We start from the raw sequence: 11,251 nt of genomic DNA on the forward strand, positions 1-11,251 counted from the left end.
TCAAAGGGACATGTTTGTTTTATATATGAAACCTTTTACTTTACTATTCATGATATGCATAAAAAGAAAATATTAATGAATAAACTATTTTAAGGGACATATTATTTCAATGTGAAACCTTACAGTATTTAAAAGGGTCAATACCACATCGTGAAGATAAACAATTCAATGCAACAGGTTGGTAAAGAAACAGAGTATTTGAGTTTTTTAATGCATGTTCAAACAGTGAACTTCAATGAAATCAGAATCAACTGGTAATGAAATGAGTGTCACGAGCCTGTGCTCGAACTTCATTTCTACATAAGATCAATCCCAGCATGTGCCAAAGTCGGAAATTTAATAAGGATAAAACACAATCTCATCAAAAAGTACAATTCTCTCAAGGAAAGAATGTGGATACTTCATCAGCTAATAATCTAACATTCTAGAGATTATATATAGTTTTTTTAAAAATAAAAAAATAAAAAAATTGATGGTTTATCTGAAATATGCATTTTATGGCGAACTGGCTTGTATCTCTTATTCTTCTATACTGTCCATGCTTAATAGCTGTAACAAATGCTGAAGGTCAAGCATTACTTGAACTCAAAGAAGGACTAAATGAATCTACAGAATTACTTGGAACTTGGGATCCAAATTTAGTAGAACCTTGCACTAGTTGGTCTCACATCACCTGCAGTGGAGGACATGTTATAGCTGTGCACTTAGAATCTATTCAAATAGATATGAACATCCCCAAGTATTAGCAGAAAGACATGTATCCAAAATGTGGGAAAAACAAACACAACACACAACTTTCCTGGTAGAATTGTATACAAAATGTGGAAGCATATAAAAGCATGCTGGAACTGTTTGATAAAATGCCTTTTAAAAGGATGCGAATCATGGAGTTTCTGTTAGGGGGCAGCTTTCATTTCATTTATTCTTGCTTATGTGGATAAAATGACATTGGTGAGCAGAAAACAAAGCCAACACAGCATAGTGTTCGGGAACTTCGAGGATTGGGTTTGACACCTCATCTTCTAGCATGCCGCAGTGCTCAGGCTTTGGAAGAGAATGTTAAGGACAAGCTATTACAGTTTTGTCATGTTCCAGCTGGGTATATTCTCAACATCTACGATGTTTCGTTTCCAACATTTGGCATGTTCCTCTCTTACTAAGGGTTGACTTGGATCTTGGTAACTATGAAAGATTTTTAGATGTGACTCTGACTCAAGACAATACCAATATCTAGTGGAAAAAATGTCACTCCCAGTCGCAGTCAATTTCAGTCTGAAAATCCTAAGTCAAAGGTAGATTTGCCAATGTCCTGTACAAAGAAGATGGCCAGAAGACATGACCTGGCATCCATATGGAGATAGCTTGTTCTTGGCATACACTGCAGATGGTGGAGACAACCAAGTATCAATTATAAATCTGAATGTTTCTAAGGAAAAGGTAACCTTCTTGGAAAAGAAGCCCCACACAAAAGGTATTGTGAATAGTATATCATTTAAGCCCTGGGAAGATTTGTGCTTTGCTATTGGGGGTAGTGATCATGCTGTGATAATGTGGACTGAAAAGGAGGGTGGAGGTGGTTGGAAACCAAAAACATTGCACATAAACCAACACTCTTCAGCTGTTTTGGGAGTTTTAGAACAAGGGTTCACCATGATATGACAGCACCATTGTCTCATTACTTCATATACACGGGACATAATTCATATCTAACAGGTAATCAACTGAGCAGCGACTGTAGTGATGCTCCTATTATCATAGCTCTTTAAAAAAAAAAAAGGCATACGGGTCATCGAGCTGGATATTTGGCCAAATTCATCAAAAGATAACATACTCGTTCTCCATGGAAGGACTTTGACTACTCCTGTAGATTTTAAGAAATGTCTCGATTCAATAAAAATGCACGCCTTTGATGCATCATCATCTCAACTAAACCTTCAAAAGAATATTCAGATTCTAAGACTGCTGAAATTAAGGCAAACGAGGATAAGTTGAAACAAAAAAAAAAACACCTGATGAAGAACCTTGGGGTGATGAAATCCCAGATTATCGTGGGAATGTGCCAAGTGAAGGAAAGGGTCCAAATGGCCTCAAGCCAGTTGCAGAAGATTCTGATGACGACGAAGAAACTTTGCAAAGAAACCCAGATAAAGATGCAGCACCCGAGTACAAGCGCCTTATAAAAATTAGAGCAGGCAAGCAAAAAGGGGGAAGTTAGAAGGAGTCATTTTCATACCTGTAGAAAACACAATTTGCATTTAAAGAGAAGACTCAGAAAGCCCAACACCCTTCGTCAACGACTTCACAAAGCAATGAAAAAAAAAATCAGAATATCAATGGCGGCACCAAACCCTCGAAGAGCTTCTTTGTTATTTTCATTTTGCAAAATGAGAAATATACGATGGAGTGCAAAACTTTTAGGGTAACAAAAAACCCTTTGTCATTTTTTATATCCTCCCTCAAGTCCGCTAGGCTTAACAAAAATATGCAAAGTAATAAAAATCAAACATATTTGATAAAATAGATGTTTAATTTTTCATCGATATATCAAATATGTTTTATTTTTATTATATTTTTGTTTTCTTTCTTGGTTAAAAGCTGGTATTTCTTTGTAAAAGGTATTTAATTACAATACAATTATAAATTGTAATTAAATATTATTATTCAAAATGTAAAAGGTGTATCCATATGCAAGAAGGAGACTAAGTCTTTTGACTTAGTTTTGAAGGATGAGTTAATTCAGGAGAGATAAGGCTCTCATTAAAGAAGTCTTTTCAGTTTGGAGACATAAGGAGAGCATATAGGAGCATGCATAACCACTTGGGAAATATTCAAAAGGAGTTGAGATAATTTTGGAGACAAGAACGTTTTTATAGGAACATGAGGTTGTTTGAAACCAAATGGAGTGAATCTAGGGAGGTTGGAGCACTTTTAGGTAAAGGGTCGAAGTTAGACTTTTTCACCATTTTGGGGAGCTTTTATTACTTGGTTGAGCTTTCTGAGGCTGTTTCTAGTGGTCTTTTGGGTTGGTTATTCATTAAAGAAGACTTTTCCATGTTTGTAGCCCTCTTTGGTGTCTTCTAGACTCCTCTTTTTGAGGCACTTTTCTTGCATCCGACCCAATCAGTTGGGGTTTTTGTACTTAATGCCTGGAGACACTTCATTTGGGAGTTAGTTCAGATTTATGCAAGAATAGTGTTTTCAGAGACAGTTTTTCTTGTCCTTAGCATTTTTTTTGCACAGATTCTGTAACTTAGATTTGGAGATATTATATATGAAACAGCATCTTTTGGAGCGATTTTCTATGGAATCAAACCTTGTTTTCCTTCCAATTTTTTGTGTACAAGCATGATTGATGAAGCTAAATTTGTGCGTTATATTGCTCCTTGCTTACTTGCCTCAGTCAGTACCTTAATATAGGAACGTGTGTATGCTTGCAGGTCATAGTATGTGTTTAAAAGTTCAAAATTTTTGAGTGAAAGATTACTATTCCTCATTGGTTCATCTCAAGACCTTATTATGAAATACTTATGCAAACTTATAACAGGAAAGAAGTGTTTATCAATTAAAGTAGAATATTGTAGACTGAGATCAGTTTTTATCATTTATCTCCCACATTTTGGTGTATCACCAGGTTCTAGTTAAGTTTAGTTCAGTTTTAAGTTCCATTTCTGTAATTTCTTATCCTTTACCCTGCAAAGTTAGTCCAATATTAGAGAGTATCAGGTGATTATCCAATAGGAACTCGCCTAGGAACCAGAGGTTTCATTTCAAGTTGTGCATTGCCCACATGTAGAAGTGAATCCCATGTTAGGCCAGATTGCTAAACTTATAGTTTAGTAGGGTGCAAATTTGTGCCTTAACATCACTAATGGATGGTTTTTCAGGCTATAATCAAATAAAGATAGCCCCAGAGGATCAAGATATAACAACGTTTACCTGTCCGTGGGGAACGTACTATTGGAATGTCATGCCTTTTGGCTTAAAGAATGCAGGAGCAACTTATCAACGAGCGATGACAACAATCTTTCATGACATGATGCATACCTTCATGCAAGACTATGTAGATGATTTACTAGCTAAATCCTTCACCAGAGCAAAACATCTAAGCATCTTAGAAAAGATTTTTGATAGATTGGAAAAATTCCAAGTCAGGCTCAACCCTAAGAAGTGTGTCTTCAGGGTTACATTAGGCAAATTACTAGGCTACATAGTTTTAGCTAAAGGTATTGAAGTGGATCCAGCAAAGATACAAGCCATTATGGAGATGCCACCACCAAAGAACATCAACCAGCTTAGATCTCTACAAGGACGACTCCAATCAATCACACAATTCATCACTCAACTAGCAGATAAAAGTCTCTCATTCAATCATTTGCTACATAAAAATGTACCATTCAGATGGGAAGCCAAATGTGTCGAATCCTTTTATCAAATCAAGCAGTATTTAATGAACCCACCAGTTCTAGTACCACCAATAGCAGGGAAGCCACTTATTCTCTACATTTCAACAACAGACATATCACTGGGGGCATTATTAGCACAAGAAGACCAACAGGGCAAAGAACGAGCTATATACTACATCAGCAAGACATTGAACGGATATGAACTCAACTATACATTCATTGAGAAGGCTTGTCTAATAGTGGTATTTGCCTCTCAAAAGTTCTGGCACTACATGCTAGCTCACACAATTAAGCCAGTTGCAAAAATTGATCCTCTCAAATATTTACTTAGCAAGGCAGCTCTTACAGGAAGATTGGCTAAATGGGTCATGATTCTTAGTGAGTTTGATATCCACTACACAGAGCGAAGAGCTATCAAAGGACAAGCAATTGCATATCAACTGGCAGAAGCACCACTACCTGGAAAACAAACTATGGAGATTGAATTTCCAGACAGAGACGTTCTTGCTATCTCCACCAAACAATGGACCTTATATTTTGATGGATCCTACACGTCACATGGCTCAGGTGTTGGCATTTTGTTCATCACTCCTGAAGGACACACTATACCAAGATCATATAGGCTTATGTTTCCATGCACAAATAACGTTGCTGAATATGAGGCGTTGGTTATAGGCATCAAAATGGCCTTAGAAAGGAGGATCACATAATTAAAAGTCTATGGAGATTCACAACTAGTCATCAATCAAATCAACAATGACTATCAGACAAAGGACGACAAGTTGCTACCCTGCAAGCGAATGGTGGATGATTTCAAACAATATTTTGTACACGTCACCTTCGAGCAAATACCAAGGTTGGCCAATAGAGCAGCCGATGCCATGGCTACTATCGCTTCACTACTGCAAATTCCAGAGCAATAGAGTCGTTATGAGTTTCTGGTAGAGCAACTGTTCTCCCCAGCCTATGATCATTCGAAATCCCATGTTATCGATGCCTTGACCGGTTCCGACTCTCCATTATATGGACCGGTTCCAACTCTCCGTTAAACGTAACTTTATCTAGCAAGTCGCCCGTTATACTCTTACTGCTGATACTCTGTACCGTCGAGGTCTAGATGGTACTCTTCTTCGTTGCCTTGATCGTAATGAATCTGACTCCGTTTTACAAGAGCTTTACAAAGGTATCTATGGCACACATTCAAGTGGTCCTACTCTTGCTAAAAAGCTTCTAAGAATGGGATATTATTGGCCGACAATGGAAAAAGACTCTTACTAGTTTGCAAAGAAGTGTCCCAAATGCCAAATCCATGGAAATCTTATACATGCACCGACACAGGAACTACAACCATTCACAACATCCTGGCCCTTTTGTCAATGGGGACTAGACTTGGTCGGCAAAATTCATCCTTCATCTTCAAATGGACACAAGTTCATTATAACTGCAATGGAATACTTTACCAAGTGGATTGAAGCAGTCCCCATGACCACAGTGACTGGGAAACAAATTGCCTCTTTGATCCTTAATTATCTGATCTGCAGATATGGCATTCCAAGTTCCATCATCATAGATAATGGATGACCTTTTAAAAACCAAGATGTACGAGAACTATGTGAAAAATTCAAAATCCAACATCGTTTTTCTACACCTTACTACCCACATGGGAATGGTCAGGCAGAAGCATCCAACAAAACAATATTGAAAATCCTAAAGAAAACAGTGAATGATGCAGGCAAAGATTGGCATATATAACTCAATCCAACACTTTGGGCATACAGAACTAGCATCCACACACCTATAGGAGCTACACCATATTCATTGGTATATGGATCAAAGGCAATTTTACCCTTGGAGGTAGAAATTCCATCTCTCAGAGTCTCTTTCAAAGGCTTAATCCTAAATGAAGAGTATCGAGTTAACCGACTGCAAGAGCTTGAACTTCTAGATGAACGACGCCAACGTGCCTACAATCATCTCAAATCATATCAGCAACGCATGTGCAGGAGCTACAACCACAAGGTCATTCCCCGAATTTTTAAAATTGGAGACCTAGTACTCAAAGAAAATCTTAGAAATCAGCAAGATTGGGAAAAGAAAGGGAAATTTGAACCTAACTGGTTAGGTCCCTATGTCATTATATCAGCTTATGGATTAGGCGCCTATCAGCTAACAACTTCAGAAGGAGATGTGCTCAATGAACCAACTAACAACATCCATCTGAAGAAATACTACAATTGAGTAGTCTAAATGCACGAAAAAGTAAAAAAATCAAAAAAATCAAAAAATCAAGAAAAAAGCAAATAAAAAGGTACAAAAAAAGCAACTGGTGAAAACCTGGCAACATGCGCTATTGTGAGAGGACAACTCCTCTATATATATCCATACCATTATATCCATAGTAAAGCACTATAGACCATCGCCCGACATTTTTATCACAATATCCATCCAGGACATACTTAGCGTAGTCACTATCCTGGTTTATCCGCATATCCTTTCACCACATCTCACCATGGCTTGGTAATCACTGTACAATCCACATTTAGAAGCACACTTGACTAGGGGCAGTATAAACTTGCAACACATTCAAGCCATCAAAACTTGTCACAAACTCAGAACATCTTATCCAGCAAACAAAACTCGCACAATCACAAAGCAAAACATTGATCGCTTAACAGGATTCACAAAATATGATGGATGATTTTCTGAAGTATCAAATGTTGCATCTTGCATAAAGTTTTGACTATTTTGCACTTGAACTTTTTGAATTTTGGATCTATTAAATTTTCTCAACAATGCTTCAAAGCTAGAGAACGTCGTGGGGACTCCAATATTTTCTTAGTTTTCTGTCTGTGAGGCGATCATCTGTACTGTGTAAATACTTGTCTTGAGACATGATTCACAACATATCACTGAAGACATGATTCCACTTTACGGATACAAATGGTTAAATCTTGTCTTTTTATACGCAATCCGCACTCAGGTTGTCCTAGTTCAATTATACCTTGACGCTTGTGCTATCTTGCAAAATCAAAAATCATGAAAAAATTTCTTAGGTCGTTATGGTTCAATTATACCATTATGCTTGTATAAATTTTTAACATATCCCAAAATTAATCAATGCTCAATGATGATACATACAAAGAAAGAAAACAACATGTGGCTATATAGGGATGACAAGTACAAAATGAGGATGCTCAAAATCAATTAGTTTCATATCATTTTACAATTAGTTGCATATCAAATCAATTAGTTGCATATCATTTTAAATCTGGCATAAGTATCACATCATATCATTATCATACATCTCATTTTCAAGATACATCTCACATCATATCATTATCATACATCTCATTTTCAAGATACATCTCACATCATATCATTATCATAAATCTCATTTTTCAAGATACATCTCACATCATATCATTATCATACATCTCATTTTCAAGATACATCTCACAAACATCATGCATTATCACATCATATTTATCACATATCACATCACATACAAGCATTGCACCATCATAGAATAAACAAAAGCATGTAGAAAACATAATCCATAACACATCACATGAGGATCAAAGAAAATGGTGTCGTATAAATATCTCAAAAAATGATCAATGTACAAAATATGTCATGTCTGTGCCAACACAACAAAATGATCAAAATACAATGGAGACAATGTCTCTCAAGTATGACTATCTCCTGAAGGAGACAGTCTCGCTGCAGATGTCCCAACACCTAGATCTCCAGGTGGATCCTGTCTAGGAGGCCCTGTCACGCCTCTTCTCTCTGTCCTTGACCCAGTATCTTGAGATCGAATGGATCTCAAAGCGGTGAAACTCTGCACTCAGTGCTCCCTAGGCACTGCATCCTCATAATGGTGTCAGTAATACTCCGCCTCCTTGGCTCTCAAAGCCAACTCTCTCAAGGTGTCTCTCATCGGGCCACTTGTTGTCACTCTCTGCAAACTCGCTGCAAGCTCCTCTGCTCGACCCCGCCGCGCTATCTCAGTATCAAGATCTGTGGTCAGCTGAGTAATCTGACGATGATGCGCCAACAACTGTGTCTGTAATTGCTGCACTAACAACTGCAATGATCTAATCTGAGCATCCTCCACATGCGTCGGAATCCGCATCTGCAAGGGTACCTATGAAGGGGTACCCCCTGTCCCTCTACCTGTCCTCGGTGCAGGTGGAGGTAAAACATCTAACCTCCTCCTCTAGGTTGGTCGTCTAAAGTCATCATACCCTCCCACTGCCGCTATCACCTCCCCAACCCTCTCCTCACCCCCAACTCTGATAGCCAAACCTCCTCTCCGTCTATCCATCACAGCCTGCTGCACAACTCTCTCCGCCTGTATCCCCCTATCACCACCATCTCCACCCCTATCTCCTCTCCTCCCACGATCCAATCTCCCTCTATCTCCTCGCCGACCTCGGCCACCTCCTCCACCATCTCCGCCGTCACCTCCTCCTCCATCACCACCTCCTCCATCACCACCTCCCTCATCTACCTCCTCATCGTCATCAAAAGCCAAAATCATCTTAGCTGGATCTGATATCCTGGCCACTACACGCGCTGCAAAGAGTGCTGCAAACTTGTCAATCATCCCTGCATCCGCTATCTTAGGGGCATAATCCCAAATTTGGCCGGCTAAATGAAAGAACTCCTCCACTGCCACCGCGCTATCAATTGTAGGTCCCCAATCCGGAATATCCTGTCTCCGTCGAGCATAAAAGCATGCTCCTTGTGGAATCCCCTGTTGTTGACCATACTGCCGCAACACTCGGCTATGTAGAAACCTCTCAATAACAAAGGGCATATGCCCTATCAAATATCTAATCATATAAACGTAGGGCATCTCCATCCCATCCTCTGCCCATGCCTCACAACTTGTATATGGTCGCCAGACGACTGTATCAATATCATCTAAAACTCTCCTCCAGTGCTCTAGTTTGCCCAGCTACGCTCGATAACTATCCCTCTGTATTCGTATGCATACGCACACCCAACAGGCCTATCTCTGTCCGCCAGTGGCCTAACTGTGGGAATATGCTCCCATGCCCATACCTGTAGCAGTGTCACTCCAGCTGATAAACTGCCATAACCTAAGTATACCACCTGATCTAAATCCAAGTGGGCCAGCACAGCCGACCCCCATGCAAATCGGTGACCCTGCGTCACCATATCCTCCAGAACCAATCCCCACCCCACTACTAGTCCCTTCGACCTATGGTCGGGACATAAGAACCCACCTATGAAACCTACCAAAACTGATGGTAGAGGAGCGTAATCCAAATCCAAGAACTCCTGCCAGGGGATCTCATACCCGCAAACAGTATCATCCTGCAAGATCCAGCGAAGTGCCTCAGTCCCACCCTCCTCAGTCTGCTCATAGGGTAGCAATGCATCTACCATAGGAATCTGTAGAATCCGGTAACAATCCTCAGGCATCACTATAATCTCGCCTGTCACCAAATGGAAGGTGTTCATATCACTATGCCACCTCTCCGCCAATGCTGTTAATAAACCCCAGTTCACGATAAACCGAGGCATATCTAACAACGAGGTCAGGCCACACCTCTCAATAATGTCTTTATCTACCTGTGTCAATCGTGGTATCAATGACCACGGTCTCGAAAATCGCTCACGTGACTGAACCACTCCAAGATGCTTCTGTCAAAAATCGAAACAAGTCCAATATCAGTGTCCTCATCAAAACATAGATACCAAAATCAAATACATATCAAAACTTGAAACTTTGACAATCTAAATCCAGTTCCACATCATATCGATTCATCAAATCATATCAACTTGTAACACAACTCAAGTTCCACAATCAATGCAGCTTGTAAAACAACTCAAGCTCCCCAATTCATATAAAAAACATTCATATCAAAAACCACAATATATCAAATCCGCATCAAATCTATATCAACTTGAAAAATTGCGAATCAAATCAACTTATATCAAAACTCATATTGGACAACTCATGCGCAGACCGACAATTTGCATCTATCCTGACAGAGTTGGCATCAACCTACCAATTTTCTTCATTCACAAATCACACTATACCAAAATTTTTCCCTATGCGTTAAACAATATTTTCTATGTGCTAAACTGCTTATCATGCGCTACCCTGTCCTCGCTAAGCACTACTAAATCTACCCTATGCGCTAGCCAAAACCTATGCGCTACCCTTTTCTTCCAAAGTGCCACCTAACTTATACTGAGCGCTAAAATACCCTATGCGCTATTCTATCCTGCTCTTGCGCTACATATCTATCCCTATGTGCTAGGTCATTCCTACGCACTATCTAGCCCTACCCATGTGACCTCCTAGAAACCCTATGCGCTACCCGTTTTACCCTTTGCGCTACCCTATGATCCTAGTGCGCTAACCTAACCCTAAGAACTACCCTAACTTGCTGATGCGCTACCCTACACTTTTCAGATGCTACCCTATTTCATTAAACCCTATGCGCTACAAAACCTATCGTATGCGCTATTTATTGACCCTGACACGCTAAACCGACAAATCCGCATGACAAAATTGAAAACATGATAAAAAATGACAAAATAAAAAATCCAAAAGTGGTCAAAAAGGTTGACTTACTGGTGGTCCATACACAACAGGCCTCCGATACCTCTGAACGCGCTCGAATTGATGCAAAGCATAAGGAACCGACATGTTGACTTCTCTCCAAAAATCACTTTCTCCAAGGTTAACAAGCACAAATGAGACAAAAGAAATCATTTTTTCCCTTTATATAGGGTAAATCAAAATTAGGGTTACATGGAGGGACGTAAAAATTGCTCACGATGTCTCCTACCACCCTACCAAATGG

The 11,251-nt window shown here is 39.5% G+C and overlaps 1 protein-coding gene across 1 annotated transcript; it reads left to right on the forward strand.

The window, feature by feature from the left end:
- Window positions 1-497: 497 nt before the first annotated feature.
- Window positions 498-1,160, forward strand: LOC131876624 (uncharacterized). Its single transcript, XM_059222064.1, has 2 exons — window positions 498-698; window positions 960-1,160. The coding sequence occupies exons 1-2, from the start codon at window positions 498-500 to the stop codon at window positions 1,158-1,160; spliced, it is 402 nt and encodes a 133-aa protein (XP_059078047.1).
- Window positions 1,161-11,251: the final 10,091 nt, after the last annotated feature.

The sequence above is a fragment of the Cryptomeria japonica genome, chromosome 6, assembly GCF_030272615.1.
Source record: "Cryptomeria japonica chromosome 6, Sugi_1.0, whole genome shotgun sequence".
NCBI lineage: Eukaryota > Viridiplantae > Streptophyta > Pinopsida > Cupressales > Cupressaceae > Cryptomeria > Cryptomeria japonica.

Bases quoted from the DNA above. Each gene is read 5' to 3' on its own strand.
- LOC131876624 (XM_059222064.1), top strand. From the start codon at position 498: ATGGCGAACTGGCTTGTATCTCTTATTCTTCTATACTGTCCATGCTTA. The intron at 699-959 runs GTGCACTTAGAA...ATTGGTGAGCAG, and splicing joins GTGGAGGACATGTTATAGCT to AAAACAAAGCCAACACAGCA.